Source organism: Phycodurus eques, chromosome 15, assembly GCF_024500275.1.
Source record: "Phycodurus eques isolate BA_2022a chromosome 15, UOR_Pequ_1.1, whole genome shotgun sequence".
Lineage (NCBI taxonomy): Eukaryota > Metazoa > Chordata > Actinopteri > Syngnathiformes > Syngnathidae > Phycodurus > Phycodurus eques.
In genome coordinates this window covers 22,848,852-22,872,852 of record NC_084539.1, presented here as the reverse complement: position 1 = coordinate 22,872,852, position 24,001 = coordinate 22,848,852, and the positions used below count along the sequence as shown (strand labels likewise).

Below are 24,001 nucleotides of genomic sequence, written 5' to 3'. Positions count from 1 at the left end.
AGCTTGGGCTATGAGTAGATGACAAAATGTGGCCAAATAATGCAAATGAGCTTGTTTAGCATTTTGTTGTTTTTTTTTGGTCTGGCTTCCAGAGAAATATTCCTAACTTTTGGTTTTAGTTTCACGTGCATTTTGTTTGGCGGTGTCGTCATGCAATGTTGATAACATCAAACGTGCCGTGGCTCAATGGGTGACAGTCCCAAAACCGGTTTCCTCCAGTTGTTGCTGTACAACAGCTGTATAGATTGTATAGATTGAATACAGCTCGTTGATTTGATCTCGTAACGCTAGGTAGGACCGAACTAGCTTGATGCTGGTTAGGTAAGGACAGTGGGTCGCTAGTGGATTCCGGGTGACTCTCAGTCAGCTGTCATTTGCCGACTTCGTCTTATGCCTGACGGTGCATTAGGTCACTTCCGTCACGACATCTCCAGCCAACCTGACCCAAACGATCGCGGTCGTTTCGTGAACATGAATATTCGTGTCACTCGTGAACGAACAGACGTTAGCTAGCCTCAGCGCCCGCGCTGACCGCTAAGTTAGCATCGACGCTTTCCGGGCTGCTAACCTTGTCGAGCGGCGCCTGCCGGTGAGCCGCCAGCGAGCGAGCCAGCGACAGCACGGTGTTGAAGTAGAAGCCCCGGCTGCCCTCTCGGTGGAGAGCCATGTTTCCGCTTTCGAACGTCAAACCGCCGACACCAACAGGCGCATCTTCGATTTGGGCCCCAAACAGGATGACGCGCCGACATGTACGGCGAGCGAGCAGGTCCGAAGAGAGCGAAGCGAGCTCCCCGTCACAGAGACACAAAGGGGAACACGGAGCAACTTTTCCAGTCAAGAGCCGAATTTTTATTATGTGTGAGCGTTCACACTTTAGCCGCTGACAAACACTGAAGGCACACGGATAAACAATATCTGTTATGACAGAGGTTCTCAAACTGGGGTCCGCAAGATCGTTTACCATCAATTGTTATGTAGTTGTCCAAAAAAGTGCACATCTACGTATGGGGACTGGCGCCCCAATAAAAGTACAATAAAACGAAATCTCTTCCAGCCGACTAGCATTGCCTAAGTCATTGACATCTCACTGTATAAAGCCAACGTGCTTTCCAGAGGCTCGCGTTCAGCCATTCGCACACATCTGCTGCCAGGCCCACTCGGAGCAATTTCGGCTTAAGGATCTTGCCCGTGGGCATCCCGGGAGCCGGGATTTCAACCGCCCACCCCTCGGTCACTGGACGACCGGCTCCACAACCGCCCAATAAGAAATAGCAACACGCTGACTAAATGTGTCACGGGCCACATTTTAGTTGTGGCTTCCCTCGGAGCGCCGTTGCGACTGTGAACCCATATAAAATATTGTCTCATATAATGACATATACACAACAAATTGATGGATAACTAGTTTTCAAATCAGAAGCCAATAAAAACAAAATGTAAACTATTATTACATTTATTTGAAAAAGGTGATTGGTAACATAAAATGCTTGCAATATCTCAACGTTATCCAAGTAGAGACACCAATTTTGGTATTTTCACAAGAAACGTCAAGTCGACGCGCATGATTTACTCTCGCCGGCCACATAAAATGATGTTGCGGGCCGGATCTGGCCCCCGGGCCGCCAGTTTGACACCTGTGATATAAAGGCTCAATGAGAATAATTGAATTGTTCTCATGAGGAAAAAAAAAAAAAAAAAAACATGTTCAAAACTCTTTTTTTTTTGTTTTTTTTTTGGGGGTGGAAGAGATGAATTGCATCCCTCATTCATTTGAATGAGCAAAGATGATTTGCGATGCAGCGGATCCCGGCGGCAGTCGAACCTCGCCCCCCTCAGCCGCGGAAACCGACGCTTCTTCGCATTCGCTTTACCCTACCCGATCCATTACTTATTTGCATTTTTTCCCCCCATGCCAATTATAAGGAGCGTCAATCATTCTTCTGATGGATTTTGTCTATTTGCGCATCTATAGCTCAAGGCACCGCTACACGACAACTTTCTTGGTAAATACAAATGAATTCTCGAAATTAGGAATTTTTATCCTGAAAAAAAAAAGATCTTGTAAAGAGTTTTCATTAAAAAAAAAAAGAATTAAAAAAATGATCACCCCCCCCCTCAATCAAATATGAATTTATCGTAATATTTGGACTCATTTCTCGACCGTAGCCATCTTCTACGTCCTACAGCATTTCAGGGCACACGTGGCATTTATGTTGAGGAAATTGCTTTCCTTGAACCCAAAAAGTTTGAGAACCTGTGTCATTGGAACATACAAGTCGTGGTATAAGGCCCACCCGTATATGAAAGCCAGGCCGGCGCTGAGCTCGTCACGTAAACACCTTAACGAGCAAGTAGACCCCCGCAAACTCTGATATGGCACACGGCACATCAAGAATGAGCAAGGCAACGAATAGCATACACTTCATCTGATAGAAACTTTAAAAAGCACCCAACTTCTGTGGAAGGACGTAGAAGGCACTGTTAGTGGGATTTCATTTTGTAAAATCATTCTTGAAAGGCAACCAAAATAATCATAATCAGATTACACTTAATACAATCATATACGTCAGATAAACCTCCAATGACAGCAAGTAGGCACTTCGAGGCAGAATTGTTTCCCCATAACATCTCATTTGTAAAGAAAGTCTACGTCATTGCATACATAAGAAGGCTTTAAAATCTTCAAGTTTCATTTCTTGGTCATTAAATGTGTCCCATTCTTTTCTCTCATTAAAAGAGAGCCGTTGCCGTTCAAATGCTTGCCCTCCCTGCCCGAGTCGCTTCCACATTTCACAGCCCCTTTCCTGACAATACTGCGTAAATCACAAACCCAACCATCACTTTGCATTTGCGCGCCTGCGTTAATAACTCCGAGGTAGACGGAAGAAAAAGTGGGAACGGGAGGAAACCGGTTTGGGACTGTCAAGCGGGTCCGGAGTCAGTCTGTCTTCCAAACCACGTTGAGGGCCTTCACCACCTCCTCGTAGATGATGAAGACGATGGCCACGTCCAAGCACACCCGACCCAGACGAGGCACGGTGCCTTTGTAGAACCTGAACAATTGCAGTGACACAGTCAGTCAACAATGCCTACCAATGAATATTTGTTTATTAAGCTCATAAGCGGACCTAAAATAATACCCCGAGGTATCCCACAGTGCTCGTCGGGCTACTATAAAGCAGTGTAGCATCGCAATAGGTAACGACGGTGCATCGTGTAATACATTTGCACTTCATGATCTACTCGCGCTCAATTTTGTAATAATCTGCCATATTTTGTAATACATTTCTTGAAAGCAAATTGCATTTTGTAATGAAATGTTACACATCGCGATAGAAACGAGAAAAATGCAATCCGTTCTGTGCATCTCATCACGTTTCCTTTTGTTTTCATTATTTCACAGCTGAATTATAGACTCTGGAGAACGAAACGGTTTGGCTCACTGCAGTCCAGGCGTTCATTCAAACACGGACCGCCCAACTAGTGTTTTCCCAAATGATTATTTGGCAATTCGTGCCGGTGTGCTTCAAGTCAATGTCGTTCCGATGGGATCATTTTTGTCACTACCGCATTTTGTCATAACTGCTGCAAATTGTAGCAACTTACTGGGCTTAACGACTTTGACTACGAATCCCGCAGTGTTCATCAGACTTCAGATTTGTTAATATTAACAGACTGAAAACGTAAAGCAGTGCAGAGAGGCGGCAGACGTGAAAACGTGAGCTGGCACCGGCACGACCAGAGCGTCCAAATTGGCAGACTTACGCCCTGGCACCCTCGTGCTTCATGATCTTGATGGCGCAGTCCACGGTGCCTTTGTACTTGTGCGCTTCCAGACCCTGTTGACGCGCACAGAAAGACGACTGTTATGTATTGCAACATTTGGACGTTGTCAAGAAGTGGGGGGAAATCCAAAACTCCAGCGACCTGCATTCGGGTTTTGATGACGTCCAGCGGCGTGTTTCCGAAGACGCTGGCCGCTCCGGCGACCGCGCCGAACGTTCCCGTTATCAACGGGTTAATGGCTTTGTTTGGGTTGTCGCCTTGACCGCGCAAAAAAATACAAAATAAAAGTTTAGTCTTCATCCATCCATCTTCTGTACCGCTTCTCCTCACCTCACACGATCAGGATAATTGTGTATTTGTCTCGACGGTGACGCAGCATGTGGCGACCTCTTCGCGTGTGATTTTGTACCTTTGTACCAGTTCCTGAGCGAGGTCATGACGTAGAAGCGGATGGCCTGGTTGGAGCCTTGTTTGAGCACGGTGGCCGTCAAACCTTGGTACGTTCCTCTCAGCCCTGCGGACAAGAGTGGCAGTCAGAACGTCAATACTTTTGCAACGTTTGCAATAGACACTTTTAAGGACAGATGGGATTGTTTTTATTAGTATTATTTCTCAATGTCATTTGTTGTGAAATCTCTATGTATTTGTTTTCGTTATTTCTGTACACTTTTTATCATTTATCACAATTTCTGTATTTTGATCGTTATCATTTGAAATCATTTATGCTGTATATTTATCATAATTTGTATTTTGATGTATCTGTTACTATTTCTGTAATCATTGTCATTTTTAAATGATCCATTTGATCTCAATATTTCAGTTTTTTAGTCCTATTTCTGTATATCACCAATTCAGTATTTTTTATAATTATTTCTATATTTGTATTTGAATCATTCATATTTTCCAATCACCGTGTATCAAAAATTCCTGACTTGTGCAGTGTTGAATAATTGACTTTTTTTTTTTTTATTTCTGAATGACGATATGCAACTTTGAACAATAATTATCCGCGTCCAGTACTTTTGCCATCATTCTTTGATCTCCCGTTGGACATTTTGGAGGAGCGCGCCGCTCGGGCGACCTTGTTGCGTCTTACCTTGAGTTCTGATGATCTCCCGGACGCCGTGAAAGAATCCTTTGTACTTGGGGCTGGCCGACGTCTGATCGTGGATGAATTTGACCTGCAAAACGCCACCCGGCCGTGACTCGGACAGCGGAGGAGAGCGCGCGTGCGGCGGCGGCGGCTCGACCTCTGACCTTGACCGTCTCCATGGGACACACGACCGCCACGGCTTCGGCCACGCCGGCGCCCAGGCCGCACAGGAAGCCGCGCTTGCTGTCCAGCTTGCCGCTGTCGTCGCGCATCTTGTTGCTAAGGAACTCGAACACGCCGAATCTGTCGGCAAACGTGACGGCGGTTCTCAAAATCGCGCGACTTCAAACACTGAAATCAACTCGACCGCATCTCATGTCTGGTTGGACGGCATTATCGTCGTTCAGCTTCTATATTTGATGATTACATGACTCATGTCTACTGTTCGGATTTCTTCATCAGTTCTCTTTTTGCCCTTTTAATCCTTTCTGTATTATCATTTCAGTTTTAATCATTTTTTTTCTTTGTCTTTTTTCATCATCCTGTCTGCAGTTCTTAATGTTACTTCTGCATTTTGTATTCATTTTTGTATTTTCCCATTCAAACATTTTATTATTTCTGTTTCTATATTTTGAGCATTATCATAACTTGTTTTAGTCATTGTTTCATCGCAATTTCTCTATTTAATAATTTCATCATTTTCAATGCATTTATTTTTCTGGGTGCTTGAATCATTTCTGCCTTTTTCAATCATAATGGTATTCATAATTACACAACTTTGAATCCTATTTTGCCATTTGTATTTATTTTTCAATCAAAATTTAAATCATGATTTCAGCATTTCATTTTGTATCATTTCTGCATCTTCTTTTTTCCTGTGTTTGTTTCAATCATTTCTGCATTTTGAAAATTGTGTTTGCTTATTTTTCTGTATTTCTTAATCACGATGTATAAGTACAGTCTGTATTTGAATTGTGTTCGAACCCGTGTTTTGGTCATATATTATTCGTATTATTGTCTGATTCATTTCGCGTCGCGGTCAAACGAAAAGCAGTGAGTTGTTATCCCCAAAATATCCCTTTTTGAAAAACGGCGACATTGACGATCCTTCATTTATTCCAACTGAACTTGAACTCTCCTGAGCAGCAGCGACGCAGAACTATTGGAGGGGATGCCGAAGGTTCGGCTTGTACGACGGCGCTTCCGACGGGTACCTGACGGCCGCTTTGGGAATGGACCCGTAGAGCAGCGAGCTGAGACCGCGATAAAGACCCCCGACGCCGTGGCCGCGGACCGTCTGCTTCACGCAGTCGCCTGAGACACACAAACAAACCAAAGGCGTCCACGGAAGAAGAACCAGGCGGGAGCGCAAAAGGCGAGCCGCTGCTGACCGACGCCTCTGTACTTGGGCGGGTCGGCCTTCTCGTCCAGCTGCAGTTGAGTCTTGACGTACTCGGTGGGGAAGGTGATGCAGATCTCGATGCCGCCCGCGATGCCGCCTGCGACCCGACGCGAAACAAAAACAAAGCACATGAGCGCCCGAGTCCTTCGCAGGCCAAACCGGCCGCTGTATACGACGAAGCCGCGCAACGGCGACGTCGGATGTGAACAGTCGCAACCGTTTCAAAGGAGGAGCGAAATATGGCAAATCTTTCCAAAATGTGGGATTGTATTTTTGAAGATGTGGGCATTTTGCTCATAGGATGAATCGTTCCGTACAAGTCCTGATTGAGCTGAACATTTTGCAGTTGGAATGGTTTGAAACGGTGGAGAAATGCGGAAGGAGCAGCTAAACTTCCGCCTTCGCGTCCTCGTCTGGCGGCCGAGCGGCGAACGCCATCGGCGGCGCGGCGGCCTGGACGCCAGCCCCGCCCCATTCCAGCTCAGGGCGGAGCTTTCGTGCTCGACATACAGGATACACACACGCGCGCGCGCGCACACACTCAAGTGCACTGCATTCCCGCGTGAACGTGTTAATGTGCCTTCCGCTCATGCTCGCCACTTTTAGCCTACGAGTACAATTTTGAGCCGGATATTAAACATATCACAACCTCGATCGAATAAAGGATATCGAATGAGCTACTTGAGCATTTATTCACTACTACTCTTGATAGTCAACGCTTCCTCTTAGTTGCTCTTTGTCCACACCAGAAGAACAACTTCTGCATTTGAGTACGTCGACTACTGCTACTGCTACGACTAACAGTATAGAATTCTACTAGTTGACATCTAGTGCTCCACTGGTAGTACTAGTAGCACACCGTGCACAATTCCACAGCAAGACGGGCACACCCGCACGTCACCTGTGACCGGCATCCCGCTCTGGACTTCACATAGCTGGGAAATACACAAAACAAGCAGTTGACCTTTAAAAGTGAGTCAGTAGACCCCGGGATTGTTTGTTTAAAAAAAAAAAAAAACAAAGAAAAAAAAAAAACGCTGCCCCCGGAGCCAGTTTTGCTAAACAACAATGTTTAGCAGACGTACAGAAAAGCCTCGAGAAGCCGTGCCTGAAAAGACGCGGGAACGCTGCCACTTTGGTTCCCAGTGGCCATTTTGTCATTTTTAAGGGGGTCTTTCAAATGCATTGAAAATTCAGCCCCTGAAGCCGGTCGGACTTGGCACCATGAAATTTGGCAGCCGTGACCCACAATTAAAGTCTCCAAAAGCCACGCCCGAAAAGACATTTTTGTTTCAAACAACCATTTTCGGGTTCTTCTGAACATTTCCTCGTTTGTAAGGCCACCGCACCACTCGGCTCGCATTCGGCACGCCTGCCGCGACGCGAACCGAGGCCCGCTGTGCTATCAGAGTATCGCGCTTTGTCATCGCATTGCACGCGTGTGTGCGTGTGTGTGTGTGCGTGTGTGTGTGTGTTGAGGGGCCTCTCAGCACACAGTGCAAAGGTCAGAGAGTCACAGCATGCGCAAGAAGAAAGAACAAGCTTTGGTCTTTTTGTTTGCGCACGTGTTCGGGCAACATCACAGTAATCATTAAGCCAACTGTGTTAAAGTCGACCGCCCCAAAAAACTTTCAAATGAATGTTCTGTGTTTCCAAAGTAAAGTGCAAAATAATAACCACGTTCTAAAGAGTCACGCTCTTCATTTAAAGACACTAAGCAGATATCCGTGTTTTGTAAATGTTCAAAGTGCTTAAAGACTTCTAATAATAGAGTGCTGAATTGTTGAGCTATAGCTTAGCATCTTTTTCACCGTTTGAATGTTCCCGATTTTGTGGGCGTGGCTAAAACATCTCCTTTGATAGCGCGAGTTCCCCCCCACCCCCACCGTGTAAGTACAAAGTGACGTCATTTGGTTTGGCTGCTCAGTTGTGAGTTAGCCGTGCTTAGCGTCCACAACGAGGCCCATTTGCAACACCGGCGGGCAGTTAGCGAGCTAACGATGGCGCCGCCCCGAAAATTTACAGCACAGCTCGGCGGCGTTTTTTGAAGCTAAAAAGCGATGAAGTGACTTTTTGAAAGACACGCAGATGACGAGCTGACCATCGACACCACCGGCCGACTCCGCGCTGCGCATTTTACGACAAATAGTTGAGTCAACTTTCACTAGAGACACCCTGGCTTGGTGGGTAACGGGGCAGTGCCAACGACCCGGGCTTCGTCCTACCGTGCCGCTGTCATTTGGCGCCGTGTTCCGTTGTGACGCCACGTCACAGACAACGAGGCTAAGTTGACTCGTGCGCTTATGTTTATGATTGTAGTCCACAATAACCGTTGGATTTTGAAGTCGGGCCTCCTAACGTGATTGGACATCGTATATCAGCCGCTCAGTATGTTCGATTCCTTTTGGCGCATCCGTCGGACGCGCCCGCTACGTCAGAGAGGTGGCCCTTATTACGTAATCCAGTTTTGAAACCTGATTTATGTACTTTTGTTGGAATTCATTGAAATTTGGCAGGCTTGCTAACATCGAATTCGCATGCCCCGTTTCGGGCCCGTTTAGTGCCTCTTTAAAAGTACTTTTTGTTAGCCTTTTCCTGAAATAACATGCCAAATGTCATTAACATACACGAAACATTTTAATATTTGGCAATATATTTGAAGGGGAAAAATGAATATTTGATGTGCTCGAGTAGCTTCGTGCCAATGCTGAAGTGCGTCACTGTACGCCATCGCCACCTTCCGATTAAATTACAATTTAGCGATATTACTTGGAGCTGCGGCCACGCGAATGGTAGGAAAAAAAGTTACGAAGTTGACTTTAAAGAATGTAGTTTAGCATTATTTTGGCTTAAGAGTGCCGCAATGGACGAGTTTTGAGAGTTACAAGCTGTCGCTGGGTCGATTTAAAAAAATAAAAAATAAAAAAATAAATGGAGCAATGAAGGAACTGTGATGCCATTGCACGTGGGCAAGGAGAGTCAGAGGGTGGCAAGGAGCTGCTGGAGGCCACGACTCACAGTCGCTAACCCACTCGCGAGGCCACGCCCCTTACAGGCACACATCCAACAAATACTTAAGTACACTTTATGAAACTATTACGTTACGTTTTTTTAAGTATGACAATGAAGCAAAAAGTGTGTCGTCATCGGGGGCGGGAACAACTTCATTTTAGCCATCGTTTTCTGTAGCCAATCGCAACAAGCATTGGCGCTCACGTTCATTTCAATGAGGGAACATTGAAGGAATTATACAGACCAACCATTACAATTCTAGCGGAGGCAAGTAGTGCCTCATGTGTTGGCACGTGAGCCATTATCGGAGGACTTTTCCAACTTTCTCGTAAGCGTTTACCTGCCAGGATGGCCTTGCCGGGGTGCGTCAGCTTGGCTTTGCCCGCAGGGGGAGCGGCGGCGGCGGCGGCGGCGGGCAGGCGGCGCGTCCTGCCGCGGAAGGGCTTCACGGAGCTCGGCTGTTCGGACATGAGTGCGGCGGTCGTCGCTCCCCGGCCTCCCTCGCGCGCGGTGGGACGAAGAAGCCTCACGCGGTCGCGGAAGTGCGACGTGCGCCCCTGACCGTTGGACTTGGGACGGCACTCTCGGTGCCTTCTTCTTGTGGACTTTTGACAGGCGAAAGTTCTCTTCGGCGGTGCCGCCTCGCTGCTGAACGAACGTCGAGTTAGACTTTGCTTGATGGGCGGAGCCGCGCACGCCACGCCCCCGCCTCCTTTTAAGGGGGACACGTCAACAAGCATTTGCCTTTCTGTCCTAAACGGGAACCAAAGTCCACTTGACGGACAAAGCCCGAATTGACCTTACGCAGAATGAATGTGTCAATGGTGTAGGAGTTGGTGTTAAACTTCATTTGGACCCGCTCGTGCAGCCAAATAACGTAACTAACATGTTAACAACAGCTCTCGACATGTCTCAACATTGCCAAAGGCAATATTGAACATATTTGTTTGGCCACACTTCCGCTTGTTACGCCTCACAACAAGTTGTTTGGCCACACTTCCGGTGACGCTTTACTTTGACAGCCCGGCTTTTGAAAATGGCTCTTTGTTTTCGCAGCTACGGCGCACGCGCAGTGTGTTGACGTCATTTTGGGGCGGGAGAGGGTTTCGCCCGCGCCTCCACAACGCGCCGTTTGGCTGGCCCTAACTTCCGGAAATGGAGGCCACTTTCGCATCGGCGTGGCGCATGCGCAGTGTGTCTCCTTCACAGTGCCCTGCGACGGCGTTCTAGTAAGCTAGCCGTCCCTCCGCTCAGCATCGTCACGCCACCGCGACTTCGCCGGCTCCGCTGTCGCCCCTTCGGACCGGTGAGCAGCATCGGCGCCTTATCGTGGCGCTGTCAGCCGCGCCGGACATTTGACGTCCCTTTGCTAACGTTCGCGGCCAAGGTTAGCCGCGCGGCTCGCGCCTCAGGCGATATGGCTAACGGCAGCCGGCTGCCATTATGTAAGGATGGCGAGCCTCGCGTGCATCGTCTAATCCCGGGTTTATACGCCTCTCGTCGGCTTGGTTTAGCGCGTCATTTCGGCCAGCTGGACGCGATATGATCGGGTAAAATGGTTCCCGGAGCCCAGCTGCCTTTTGTCCCTTTGTGTCCTTTGTCCGCCAGGAAAGATGCTGCATCGAGCATTCGTTCAAAGTGCAACACCCGCACCGGGAGGAGCGCGGAATCCGTTCCATTGGACTAAATAGCACATCTGTATTGAAAAGATGGTTTTGTTCCCTTTTGTGTCGCAGCATGATGGCAGTGCCCCCTTGCTACGCAGACCTGGGCAAAGGCGCCAAGGACATCTTTAGCAAAGGCTACGGTGAGTCGGGCATTCAACGCGGCCTTCGGCTCGACTTGTTGTCGCGGTCCATCATTGCAGCGTGCGGGATCCGAAGACGTTAAACCGGGTCGGCGTGACGCATTCTAACTCGACTAATCGACTGTGTGACACCGCCTCGAATCTCGAGTAACTTCCTGGCCGTGTTCACGTGACGACGCGGTGTTGCTTCCGGTGACCTCTACTCTGGCAATGGGCCGCATTGTGACTCCTGACCAACTCTACTGAATGTGACTGCACTACTGCCGACTCACTGCACCGAGCAGGGATTTGCCGGTATTGGCCTTATTTCAAGGTATCGGGTACTCGCGAAGGCTGCCGATACCAGCCACTGAAGGGGGGCAAAAACGAAAAAAACAAAATCATTTGCTCCTCGCCAGTAGCGGCCCGGTTTGACACGTCGGCAAATCAAGCGCATCGGAAACAAAGAATGGACTTCGTCCATAATCGTCCCGTCGTTGCATTCATTGAAATGTTGCGTATCGAACGTCCGAGTGGTATCGGTACTCGGTGAATAGTCATCCTGAAAAAAAGTGGTACGGGACCTCCGTAGTAGCGACCACGTCAGCGTGAGCGGATGTGCTAAGCTAACGGCTTCCGTGTAATGAAATGTTTTTTCTGGTCCCTCCTTCCAGGCTTCGGACTAGTGAAGCTGGACCTGAAGACCAAATCTCAAAGTGGCGTGGTGAGTGTCGTCGTCTTTCTTTTGTTTTTCTTTTTTTCAGAGGCCTCTAACGAGTGACTCCGCCCACCGACACATATGATAACGAGTGTCTGAGGGTCTATCTGCTCTCTGTCCCTATATACCCTTTGACCCCCACCCCCTTCCTGACTCCGCCCCCTCTTCGACCATCACGGGCGTGCGGCGTAGATGGTAAGACGGCCGTGAGACCATCATCCTCTTTTTTCCTTCTTTAATCATCTCTCACCTGCATCTGAGCGTGCGTTCCGTTTTTGTTGTATTTTCTCACATTGTGGCCTGCAATTTCTTAGACGTATAAAAGAAAAACTATATACAAACATATTATATGAATGATCTTAAGCATAATGTATTCTGGCATGAAATGTAAACGTTTTTATAGCCTTAGACTTAGTTGCGATTATATTGTAATTACATAGACCTAATCATTAGAAACTATTAAAAACAACTTAATTGAATAACTTATTTACAATACTTAGCCCAAGTCATTTGTGAAAAATTGTGTTCTAAAAAAAAAAGTGTGCAAACACAGATTTTATTTTGACTGCTTTTCAAGGGACCCAAGCATGTTTGCGATAAATAGAATAGACCCCTCTCCTCCAATGAACGCCCCCCCCCCCGCCCACTCTGAGGAAATCTGTTTTTTCACTTTGTACATTGTATTCTTGTCCGTTTCTGCAATAAAATGCATGAGAAACGATCTGCATTGCGCAACACTATTGTCGCGGCAGATAAGCCGAAAGTGATAATGTCCAAAAATTGGCATATCTCGTTGAAGTGTATTTTGTGTGCGTGTGCGTGCGCGCGCACGCGTTCAGGAGTTCAACACGTCCGGTTCGAGCAACACGGACTCCGGCAAAGCGTCGGGCAGCCTGGAGACCAAATACAAGATGAAGGAGTTGGGCCTGAGCGTCAACCAGAAGTGGAACACGGACAACACGCTGGCTACCGAGGTCACGCTGGAGGACCAGGTCGGTGTCGGTGTCGGTGTCGGTGCCGGTGCCGGTGCGTGCATCCGCGTTGATAAAGCTCTTGCCACACTTGTGTTTGCCCACAGCTGACTCAAGGCTTGAAGGTGGCGTTGGACACATCTTTTGTTCCAAACACGGGGTGAGAGCACGTTGACTTTTGTTTTGTTACCCTGGGCACGCGGTGTTGAAAAGCGAGCGTCGCCCTGTCCAGCAAGAAGAGCGGCAAGCTGAAGACGGGCTACAAGCGCGACTACGCCAACCTGGGCTGCGACGTGGACTTCGAGGGCCCCGTCGTCCACGCCGCCGCCGTGCTGGGCTACGAGGGCTGGCTGGCCGGCTACCAGATGGCCTTCGACACGGCCAAGTCCAAACTGGCTCAGAACAACTTTGCCTTGGGGTACAAGGCCGGCGACTTCCAGCTGCACACCAACGTGTGAGTTGACGCGCGACCTCATCGTAGCGCCCGTTGCCAAAAATGCTCCTCGACTCCCATTTGAAAACGAATTATCCGTCAATTTGTGAATAATGTGAGGCGATTCGACATTTATGGGTTCGCAGTCGTAACGGCCCTCCGAGGGAATCGAACTACGATGCGGCCTGCGACGGCCCTGCCGTGGTGTGAGGTCACAGTCGTTACATGACATCACAGCACGGACAGTATGGCGTCATAGCCTCGCATCACTGCTTAATTAACACAATGGGACGTCATTGCGTGACATCACAATGCAACGGCACGATGTCATATTGTCAAGTAAAAAGTGGTCCAAGATGGATTTAGGCAAAAAACCTCATACAGAAAATACGAGCATGGATGTAAATACTGTACACGTGCAGTTTTACATGCAGTTGTCATATGACAAGCTTAAAAAAAACAATGGCGCAGTCCCTGATTGAGGGCTGTGATAGTTGTTGTGATGATTTATTTTTAAATTTTTTGCTTCTCAGCAATGACGGCACGGAGTTCGGCGGCTCAATTTACCAGAAAGTCAACGAGGCGCTGGAGACGGCCGTCACCCTGGCCTGGACCGCCGGCAGCAACAACACTCGCTTCGGCATCGCCGCCAAGTACAAAGTGGACGCCGACACTTCTGTGTCCGTAAGTCCGCAGGCACGAGCGCGAGCAGGCACGCGGATCCCGTTCCTGTTGTTCTAACCGCGTTGTTCTGACCTCATCACGCAGGCCAAAGTCAACAACGCGAGTCTCATCGGAGTCGGATACACTCAGAGCCTCCGACCAGGTGAGTACAGTTGGGATAGAACGATTATCGACATATCGGAATATCAATTAGAAACGCATACGGCCTTTTTCTCTCTTTTTTTTTTGTCAGTCGATAAGAGATCCATTTTAAACTGACATTGAATTCTTATTCCACAAATGCGATATTAATCAGAGTACCCTGTTTTGACTAGTGCTGTCACATACAATGTCGTCTTGCAAAAAAAAAAATGTTCACTTAACTTTCTGAGAGATACTACTGACCCTGGGAACTCCTTGCACGTTTTTATTTGGGCTTAAAACAAAGGTAAGTGCAAGATTAACATCTCAGTTAGATGGCGAGTTTGGAAAGCTTTACTGCAGAAAACCTTTGGGGAGCTCTTCATTTGTTGACGCTTTCATTTAACTTGCTGCTGAGCCTGGGCGCTCACGGCACTTTTTGTTAGAATTTTCAAACAAAGTTGTCTAATGTGTGAGATAAAATCATAACATTTCAACATGTTGAATAGGTGTTTCACAAACCCAGTCTTAAATCCATTTCAAATTTCCCATATGGTTTGGCATTCTAATTGATGTCTTATGGTATTTTTACTGTATTATTGAAGCGTGATGTAGTTTTTGCGACTGTTTGTACAGTGACCTTGAATGTCCTGAAAAGCGCCTATAAATAAAATGAATGATGACTATTGTTGTTATAGTTACCCTTTTACTGCAAATGAATATTGTCTCCAAATGTTGGTCATTGGGGTTCCTTGACTTAATAATTGGTATCTGTCCTTAACAAAATATCGGTCTATCTGTAGAAAACGTAGAAAACACAAAACATACAAGCGCACACACAGTGGATAGGAATAGTCTATACACCCCTATTCAAATGGCAGGTTTTTGTGATGTTAAAAACAAAAAGAGAGACCATTAGCCTACTAGAACAGCTGAACTTCTTTCCTCACCGCTGAGGTGAGTTAGCGTAGCTCGTGGCTAACGCGCCCGTCTGTCCCGGCAGGCGTCAAGGTCACGCTGTCGGCGCTCATCGACGGAAAGAACTTCAACGCAGGAGGTCACAAGGTGGGCATGGGCTTCGAGCTGGAGGCGTAGAACGAGAAAAAGACGGAAAGAAGAAGAAGAAAAACCACCGTCACGTAGCTCCTCCCCCACACGCCCCACATCCCACCAATCACACGCGAGCATGTTGACAGCGGAGGTGATTGTTGTTGTTGTGTTGTGGTGCTGCTTGCTCCTCACTGAGAACTTTGACTGACCGTGTGTGAGTGTGTTAAGTTATGTCACTTCCTGTGGAGGGTTGCCGTGACGACCAGACTTAGGACAAAGTGTACGTGTGAGTGGGGCGCCGCTAGGTGAAAACAATGCGGTGTAATCTTCTGGTTATTATTTTGCATAGTTTGCTTCTCCACAGCAGTGTTCCCCAACCTTCTATACACCGCAGACCGGTTTAGAGTAGGTGTGTGTGTGTGTGTGTATGTGTGTATATATATATATATATATATATATATATATATATATACACACACACACACACACGGTTGCCTCGCTTCCTCCTTCGCCCTTCACAGCACATCCACTGTGGGCGCGATGGAGGAGTCGGAGTTGTTGTCGGCAGCCAGACCAGACTGCAGTTCTGGAGCTCGTCAATGAGAGTAGACTTTGAACTCCATAAAAGTAGTTCTGCCTGCGTCGAGCAGAAACCTACGACTGTAGTATCTGTATCGGAGCGGACTTGGTGCGTGAGAGTTAACTTGCGATAAAGCCGTATTTTAAGTAGGACTCCTAATTTAGTGTTGTTTCGTTGAAAAGAGCAAATCTTTTCGGTAAACGTAATGCACTGAATTAGTTTATGAAATGATTTTGTCCTTTGAGCTCCGCCGCCGTTGGGCAGCCCGCTCGGACCGGAAACGGAAGCGTTCCGTGCGGCCTCGACGTGTCAATTGAGAGGCGCAGCTGTTGCGGCGGCGAAGATCCGGTCAATTTTCAAAATAAAACACATTGACGCGCGAATTGCATTGCAACAGAAAGGATAGAAATTGGTCATTCTTTCGATTGGGGACCACTGCTCTGCAGGATTGTTTTCATCTACTCGAACGTCGTCTATGTTCCGCAAAAACACTTTTTTCACCGTCCTCGTCGCCCCTCAAACTGCAATTTATTTTTGGGTGTTGTCGTCATTGTCACTTAGACCTCATTTTTCCATGTCAACTAGGGCAACTCTATTATTAAATATATTTCAAACGGAAGCGGTTCTTTGTGTTCTTTCAACAATGTCCTACATTTTGAACAAATGTGTCCAAATGTCACACTTTGATCCGCCGGCAATGCTGTAGCGTCGTTTATTTCCCCAACTCTTCTTGTGGAAAAAGCAGAACGGATTAGAAAGATTCAATTTCTTGATTTTAAAGCATTTTTATGTTTGTGAGTGAAATAGGATGTTGAAAAATAACAAATCCCTGGAGAGAAATTCTGGCCACTGCCAGAATTTCTCGCGTAACGTATTTTGATGTGAATGTAAGAAATCAGAAAGTGATTTAAAAACAGCGTGACTCGGCTAGCTGCTGATGTAGCATAGCGCCGTAGCTTCAATTCACGTCCAGGTTGTCTTTCACTTTGTATTCTCATCATTTATGTAGTATTTGTGGAAAAAGCCGAACCAATTAGAATGATTTCATTTCCTTGAAAAGTTCAAACATTTTGATCGTCATCGACATTCGCCAAGACAAATTTGTCATCATCCTCGTTACCCCTCAAAATGCTCGATTTTGGGTCACTTGGACCAAATGTTTTTCCCCCAAGGCAAGTCTAATATGAATCTGTGTAAAATAGCTCCTATGTTGTTTTCAACAATTGTCTACATTTGAACGTGTTGGCCGTCGGGGAACTCACCAGGCCCACCAGAGCTTTTAAGTGGCTGCGAGTGCCGCTTGTCAAACAGAAAAGAAAGATTAGCCGGTCCTTTACAAAAACATTCAATGCCACGCAAATCATTTCTATTGTGTTACTTCTTTGGATGTAAACATACAAAATCAGAAGTGATTTTTGTTGTTGTAGTTTTCTTTGTTGCTGAGGCTAGCTGCTAACGTTGCATAGTGTCGTAGCCTCGTTCCGGGAAAGGCTCATCCACTTCCTGGTCGTCCTTCACTTTGATTTCAAGTCCCAATGATGAATGAAAGTCGGCAATACGCCGCTAGTGCGCTCGTCCTCTCCCGGCACCGTTCCATCTCGCCCTGTGCTGTGCCGCTCAGCCCTGTTCTGTCCCCTTCAGTCCCGTCCGATCCCACCCTCTTGTCCTGCTTTGTCCTGTCCCCTTCATAGCAAATTGACTTTGGCCACCACTTGCTTGCATCCCATGACAGAATACTCCCTTCCCCCCACGGCGGGGTAGTACTGGATCTCTGCGGCCAGCTGCTCCATGTGGGCGCGATCCGGATAGAATCCCTCTCGGCTCATCTCGTCCAAAAAACACTCCGTCACGTGACTTTTCTCCAGGAGGCCGAGAGGCACGAGGTTCACCTGGGCCCAAAGCGGGTGGCGGCCCTCTAGGTGGCGCCGCAGCACGGGCGTCACGTCCCGCGCCAGGTGGCCGTGATTGGTCTCCGTGGAGACGTTGCGCAGCAGGTGCTTGGTGATGAGCTCGTGTCCCAGGTCGCCGAGGACCACGTAGATGGCGTTCAGGAACTGGTTGGCCGTCGGGGAACTCACCAGGCCCAGCAGGGCGTCGAGGAGCTCGCCGCGCATGTGCTCGGCCTCGTCCAACACGAAAAGCGGGATCTTCTCCTCCCGCTCGCCGAGCTCGACCGCCTCGGACACCAGCGAGACCAGTCGCTCGGCGCAGCGCGGGGCGTCGGCCTCCTCGGGGCAGTGGTGCAGCACGAAGTACTGAAGCACTTGGGGCTCGCCCACCACCGAGCGGAAGTGTCCCGCCAGGAGCCGCCCCAGGTGGCTTTTGCCCACCCCGCTGGGCCCGTGCAGGGACACCACCAGGGGCCTGTTGTGCACGTAGGTGGACAGGAATTCCTTAAGGTGCCACAGGAGTGCCTCCACCGCCCCCTGCTGGCCAAACACCTCCCTGCGCAGCGTCTTCTCCAGACCTTCCAGGTCGTAGCGGATCACGTGGTCGTCCAGGTTCTCGATGGCGTTGTACACCTGACGCACAGCAACGACAACTGGTTGCTTCCGTGTCTATATTTGGATCATAGCTAGTAAAGACAGCGAGTATGTACGTGGTGTCGTGTGAAGTGTTTTAAGTGTCCAGTGAGCGTCGTTGATGTTTTGAAGCCGGTGTAGCACTTGCGCTCACCTGTACAAAGAGAATGGCGCTGAGCAGGTAGAGACAAAACTCGGCCGGGCTGTGTTCCTGTCCGGGCGCTTTCCGGCACCTCCTGTTGGGGTAGAGCACCCTGCTCTTCCTCTTCCTCTTCTTCCGCTGCGGCGAGCAGGACGCCGACGCGGCGGCGGGGTCGAAGGTGAAAATCTTCGGGCTGCCGCGGGCCGGGGCCCCCGGGACGCCCCCCATGACCAGCGCCATCTCCTGGCGCCGTTTCTTCAGGGCCCGGTACTTTTGCTTGATGCGGATGACGGCGCGCAGCGTGGACGACACGTCGGCGAAGCCGGCAGCCGCGCCGGGCTCGTCCTCGGTCTCGCCGGGCTCCTCGCCGGGCTCCTCGTCGGGCTCCTCGTCGGGCTCCTCGTCGTCCATCTCGTCCTCCGTGCGGGAGGCCGACGAGCTGCTGTCCCGGTCCGTCATCTGCACCACAACCGCACACAGTGTCGTGGAGCGACTAATTACATGTGACGAGATTATGTCATTGATTCTGTCATTTAATTACAAAATGTACGTAATTGTAATTCATTACATTGCGGTGTTTATTGAAATGACAGTTGCTTGAAAAATCGCTGCAAACGCTTCATTGTTTTCTTTTTTCATCTCACTTCCTCCTTCTAAAGCCAGCGCGTGTGATTGGCTCTCTTTGGTCATGTGCCATTCTGTTCTCGTCTCAAACATGACCTCGTGATGCAATCGATTAGTCTGTCTGAGATTTTGAAAAGGTTAGACTCACAGACGTTTGAACAGTTTCATCATCATCATTTTGGACTCTTACGGAATATTCACTTATGTGGGCTGTCATAGGAAGCGATATGGTCTAAATTGTGCACATTTGTCATTAGGTCAGCATGTTATGTTTTCTACATACTGTATACATATTATGCAACAAACAATTTTTTTTCATTATTTACATTTAATCATATTTTGTTATCAGTTTATTATTTGTGTGTAAAGAACAATTATGTGGTTAATTCCAAAATAATGATCTATGGTTTTAATCCACTTTTTTTTTTTGGGGGGGGGGGGGGGGGGGATATCTGAAGGCTCCTGTTGATGCATTCATTCAAAATTAAGAAAAGTCATCAAAATGTAACCACATGGAATTAGTTACATTCAGAAAGTAATTGAAATAGTTACACTACTATTCTATTTTCAATGGGAGTCATTTCAAAGTCATCTTCCTAGCACTGCACACACAATAAGAATTCAGAGAAATTACCAATATTAAAATATGATGGAGGTAGAGCCAATTTGAGGACTGGTGCGCAAGCTCGCCTCTGATTGGTCGGTGGGAGACTTGACCTTTTGGCGACTCGTCAAACCTGCCAGTCACAGAACCTGTTAATCAACAACATTTCTTTGTGTTTTTACAAAACGCGTGCTGCACTCAAAAGGGTTAAAAATGACGCGCGCACACACTTTTGGCCTCTTGGCCATGACGAGACCGGCCACTTCCTGCTGTGAAAAACACACACACACACACACACAAACTTCGGAGTTCTTCGTCATGACGACACCAGCCACTTCCTGCTGTGAAACACACACACACACGCACGCACACAGCCGCACACACACACACACACACACACGCACACGCAGTGTTCCTGGCAGCTGGCCTGCTGCTGCTTCAGTGTGAATGAAAAGTTACACAACTTACAAATCAAGTGTGACATTGCTTAAACCACTTTGATACTTTGTTTAATTCTTGAAGGCAGTTTGAATTTGACAACTTTTTTTAACGGTCTTAAGTTTGGACTAGGTCTTCAAGACATTACAAACAGATGGATTGCGTTCATTGCATAATACAAGTGTATGAATCATGCCGCGGTTTCGGCGGGGGAGTGAGTGAGGCCAGTGCGGACCCCAGCGGCATCTCCTTCCTGCTCGATAAGCGTTCTCATCCGACCTCCGGTTTCAAGTAACCGCAAACACTGTTACTTCTTGAAAAACCTCCGGCGAGAAAAAAAACACACGTGATACATTACATTCCCAAAGGTATTCGCTCACACGGTGCACGGCCACGTTAGAAATGGAAAAACCGTTCCCACAAATTTGGCAGTATGGAATTGTCCAAAATGTTGGCTCCTTAATCCCAGTGAAAGGAACTCTGAAGGATTCAGCACAGCAGGAGCTTTTGAACAACGCCCAACTTTGTAGGAACAGTTTGGAGCTGGCCCCTCCCTCTTCCAACATGACTTTGCACCAGTGCACAAAGCAAGCTCCATCAAGACATGGCTGACAGTCTGGAGTGGATGAACTTGACCGGCCTGCACAGAGTCCTGACCTCAACCCCACAGAACCCTTTTGGGATGAATTAGAGCGGAGACCGAGAGCCGGGCCTTGTCGTCTGGAACAATGGTCACATATTCCCATAAACACACTCCTAAACCTTGCGGACAGCCTTCCCGCGAGAATTGAAGCCGTTATAGCTGCAAAAGGTGGACCGACGTCATATCGAACTCTCCGGATTGGGAATGGGATGTCACTTAAATTCACGTGCGAGTCAAGGAAGGTGATTAGACGTACAAGACAAAGTCTCTGAAACATGAGACTGCACTCTATACGGTTAGATGAGGGCAAACGTATGAAACACTGAGAATCCAGTCCATGAGACACTGAAACCAAAGTGTACGAAACATGAGGCTCAAGGCCATGAGAGACTGAAGACGAAGTGTGAAAAATGTTGAAAACAGACATGACAATGAGGTCAAATGGAGGAAAATGCAAGAATCCGGTTCATGAGAAACTAAAGACAAAGTTCATGAGACACTAAGACCAACATGTCTGAAACATGACACTCCAGTCCATGAGACAATGAAGACAAAGTGCATGAGAAATTCAAGACCTCGGGACCGCTAAACCTACAGTAGGTCAAACTGTCAGACAACCTCCGACAAAGCGAACATGAAATCCAAGACAATTGAGATGACGGCGCACGAGACCAGCCCATCGGTCTCTCGCAAGCGCAGACCTGACGGGGAGGCCGTTCGCATTCCGAGCGTATCCCGGCTTCCCTTCCTCCTCCTCCTCGCAAAAAGCACAAAACTTCACAAAGCCTTCCCACTCGGCAACTACACTGAACACGCAAAACAAAACAGAAAAAGCATGACTCACCTCTGATGTGTTTAATGCGCTCGCACGACTGCACGACTAAACTCCATTGTGTGCGCCAACCAACTTTCCGTGTGTGTGTGTGTGTGTGTGTGAGACCTGCTGGTGGCTCCACCTCCTTCATCCTGCGCTCGTGTGTCAGCACATTACAACACTTCCTTCCTTTTGTTCCACCTGATGGAAAACACAGTCAGCAACAAAAAGTACCCCAAAAAAAAAAAAAAGCAGCTCTGCCATTCGCTGCCCTGAGATACGTTAATGTGCTGATTAAAAAAATTGGGCCCATCAAATTGTAAGAATTCATCCCCATCAGGCTTTTGCATTCATTTCTCTTGGCCGCACTGCTTCCAGCACTAAATGTGGATATTAGATTTGTTTTTTGTCCAATTAGGGTTCAGCATCTATGTGTTGCCATGGAAATGTAATCTGCCCAGGACCTTCACAATCAGTAGTGCTGCTGACCCTTTAGGCAACGGATATTTCAACGCAAAAGGTCGATAGAAAATGCAATAGTCACACGCATATATTCTTTATCGTCTGCAACAAACGACTATTAAAACTGCAGCTTACCGAGTCACTTCTAGCAATTGTGAAAGTCTTCTTCATTTGTGTCTTCATGACTGCTTTGTACTGCCCCCCTCTGGTGGCCCAGTCGCACGCACGACTGAAAGTCGTATCTCAGGACACCGCCGCATGAGCTACACAGCTGTTTTTCTCAGCACATTTCCAATTCGTTCGCGCAGGGCCAGAGGGCCGGCCGTCATCTGATCGCTCGGTCGGAGCAAAAGCCGTTTCAGTCAAGTTGGACTAGTCAAGTTGCAACACACATCTTTAGCAATCTGCACGCATGAATACGTTTAGTTATCAGCATCACCGGGGAGTTGGATGGATTTTGGATGGTTTTTGTTGTAGTTTTTTTCATGTTACCCGATTGACATACGTGTGTGTTTTATTGCGTTTTTGAATAATATTGCACTCCCTTGCATACGTGTGTGTGTGTGCCCACGCAATGATGTAAATGTGAAGCCGGGCGTCGTTTGCATGTGCGACAATAAAAGTTGTAAAGCCGCCAAAGGAGACACGCCTCACGCAGTCATGTGGCGGAGGTTCATTCCAAAGCGACTTCAATGGAAGGTTGGCCAAACATTTGCAGCATTGGTGGCGTTGTGAAACCATCTAAATTCAACTAAGACTTTTTGAATAGGGGCTTTAAATTCTAGATTAAAACTACTTTGGCACCATCAAATATAAATTCGTCGAAGACATTTAATGGCATTATTAAACTCTCGAAATTCTTCTGTGAAGTTTTAAAAAGGTATCATCAAACCCTCTAATTTCTACTTCTGAATGTTAACGGAATGAAGTCTCAATTTCTTGGACATTTTTAAAGCCATTATTAAATTGTCCAAATGAAAACGATTGTTTTTCTGGCACTATTAAACTGGAATGAAGTCATTTCACGGCATTATTCAACTCTACGCTACTTTGCCGTTTCTTATGGCATTAATAAATGCTACAAATTCAGCATTGACATCTTGAATTGGAATTCAACTCCTTTGACGTTTTAATAGCATGATTAAACTCAACCCGAAATGACGTCATCCAATTTCCGGGGCACAACAACGAAACGTTTGAGTGACGTGAGAAGGAAAATGGAGCAATTAGAGTTACTGTAAGGCACTCGCATTACAGTCAAATAAATACATAGAAAAACAGGTGTTGCTGTAGACCACAACTCGCATCCGGTCACTCACACAACCTGAACTCTTTCACTCGGTGATACATGCAATAATATAACAGTAGAGTTCGCAGAGCTATAGAAGAATAGGGACTGTATGTGTGTATAAGGTGCATACACAGTACCTTCGTAGTTGTGACTTTCGCCTTGTCCAAATAGACGGTATTTACGCTTAATTGCTTCCCGATAGGGCTGGGGGGGAGGAAAAATGTATTTTATTATGATTATTATTATTTTTTTTTTATAACTCAGCTCAGTCAAAATTTCGGCTTCAAAGCTCCACCGAGACCCCCTCCCGAAAAATAAAGAAAGTTCTGCCCGGAAAAGTGCACGGCCGGCACCGATGTTTCACACGGGACTTTATTACAGAGGGACACAGTGTTGGGCCACTGATAAACTTTGCCAAAAACAACAGAGGAGCGTCCAGAGGGGATTTTCAAGACACTGTGAGATGTGTAATAGAACACCATTTACGAGTGAGCTGAATGGTAGTTAGCCTTTTTCGACCTCCAATGGTAATCGCTAGCTAGCGTGCTCATGTCAATCACAATTGCTAACCGTTTAGCATTAGCACATTTTTTTTAGGTTGAAATCTGCACACCGAAATGATACCAGACACTCACGACCGACATATGCGATCTTAGGATCACAGTCCATCCCTCATAAATGAGAATAAAATGTTAGTCCAAAAATAAACAAATAAATATAAAGAACGAAAGAAAGAAAGAAAAAAAAAAAAAATCAATAGTTTTGGGGGCGATCGTTTATCGACCGACCGGACCGATAATCAATAGGAAAATCGATTCTAAAAAAA

The 24,001-nt window shown here is 47.3% G+C and overlaps 4 protein-coding genes across 15 annotated transcripts in view; 1 reads left to right on the top strand and 3 right to left on the bottom strand.

Moving 5' to 3' along the window:
• pi4kaa (phosphatidylinositol 4-kinase, catalytic, alpha a) overlaps positions 1 to 964 on the bottom strand; it is a 30,294-nt gene extending 29,330 nt beyond the window's left edge. For all 6 annotated transcript variants that reach the window (XM_061697741.1, XM_061697744.1, XM_061697745.1 and 3 more), the window contains exon 1: positions 569 to 964. In XM_061697741.1, the coding sequence (XP_061553725.1) occupies positions 569 to 964 (396 nt within the window). The remainder of the gene's footprint in view (positions 1 to 568) is intronic.
• On the bottom strand, positions 824 to 10,491 carry slc25a1b (slc25a1 solute carrier family 25 member 1b). The gene is made up of 9 exons (XM_061697914.1): positions 9,634 to 10,491; positions 6,271 to 6,378; positions 6,094 to 6,193; positions 5,044 to 5,182; positions 4,883 to 4,967; positions 4,196 to 4,300; positions 3,928 to 4,043; positions 3,766 to 3,839; positions 824 to 3,053 (listed from the first exon to the last, which is right to left on the bottom strand). Exons 1-9 carry the CDS (start codon positions 10,031 to 10,033, stop codon positions 2,939 to 2,941), a joined length of 1,242 nt encoding a protein of 413 aa, XP_061553898.1. The 5' UTR covers positions 10,034 to 10,491; the 3' UTR covers positions 824 to 2,938.
• Positions 9,862 to 21,602, bottom strand: tor4aa (torsin family 4, member Aa). 6 transcript variants are annotated; one of them, XR_009769877.1, is made up of 5 exons: positions 21,453 to 21,600; positions 19,558 to 19,676; positions 18,312 to 18,758; positions 14,956 to 18,157; positions 9,862 to 9,938 (listed from the first exon to the last, which is right to left on the bottom strand). XR_009769877.1 is itself a non-coding variant. In XM_061697893.1 (4 exons), exons 1-4 carry the CDS (start codon positions 21,571 to 21,573, stop codon positions 17,321 to 17,323), a joined length of 1,524 nt encoding a protein of 507 aa, XP_061553877.1. In that variant the 5' UTR covers positions 21,574 to 21,602; the 3' UTR covers positions 13,466 to 17,320. The 6 variants fall into 6 exon arrangements, 5 of the variants coding, with proteins under 5 accessions (XP_061553877.1, XP_061553873.1, XP_061553875.1 ...); XM_061697893.1 differs by lacking the exon at positions 9,862 to 9,938 and having other exon boundaries at positions 13,466 to 18,157; positions 21,453 to 21,602; XM_061697889.1 differs by lacking the exon at positions 9,862 to 9,938 and having other exon boundaries at positions 13,466 to 18,157; positions 19,558 to 19,660; positions 21,453 to 21,532.
• On the top strand, positions 10,443 to 16,254 carry zgc:56235 (Voltage-dependent anion-selective channel protein 2-like). 2 transcript variants are annotated; one of them, XM_061697953.1, is made up of 9 exons: positions 10,443 to 10,599; positions 11,030 to 11,100; positions 11,754 to 11,803; positions 12,637 to 12,789; positions 12,876 to 12,928; positions 13,001 to 13,222; positions 13,735 to 13,885; positions 13,970 to 14,027; positions 15,009 to 16,254. In XM_061697953.1, the coding sequence occupies exons 2-9, from the start codon at positions 11,031 to 11,033 to the stop codon at positions 15,098 to 15,100; spliced, it is 849 nt and encodes a 282-aa protein (XP_061553937.1). In that variant the 5' UTR covers positions 10,443 to 10,599; position 11,030; the 3' UTR covers positions 15,101 to 16,254. The 2 variants fall into 2 exon arrangements, with proteins under 2 accessions (XP_061553937.1, XP_061553938.1); XM_061697954.1 differs by lacking the exons at positions 10,443 to 10,599; positions 11,030 to 11,100; positions 11,754 to 11,803 and adding an exon at positions 11,834 to 11,992.
• Positions 21,603 to 24,001: the final 2,399 nt, after the last annotated feature.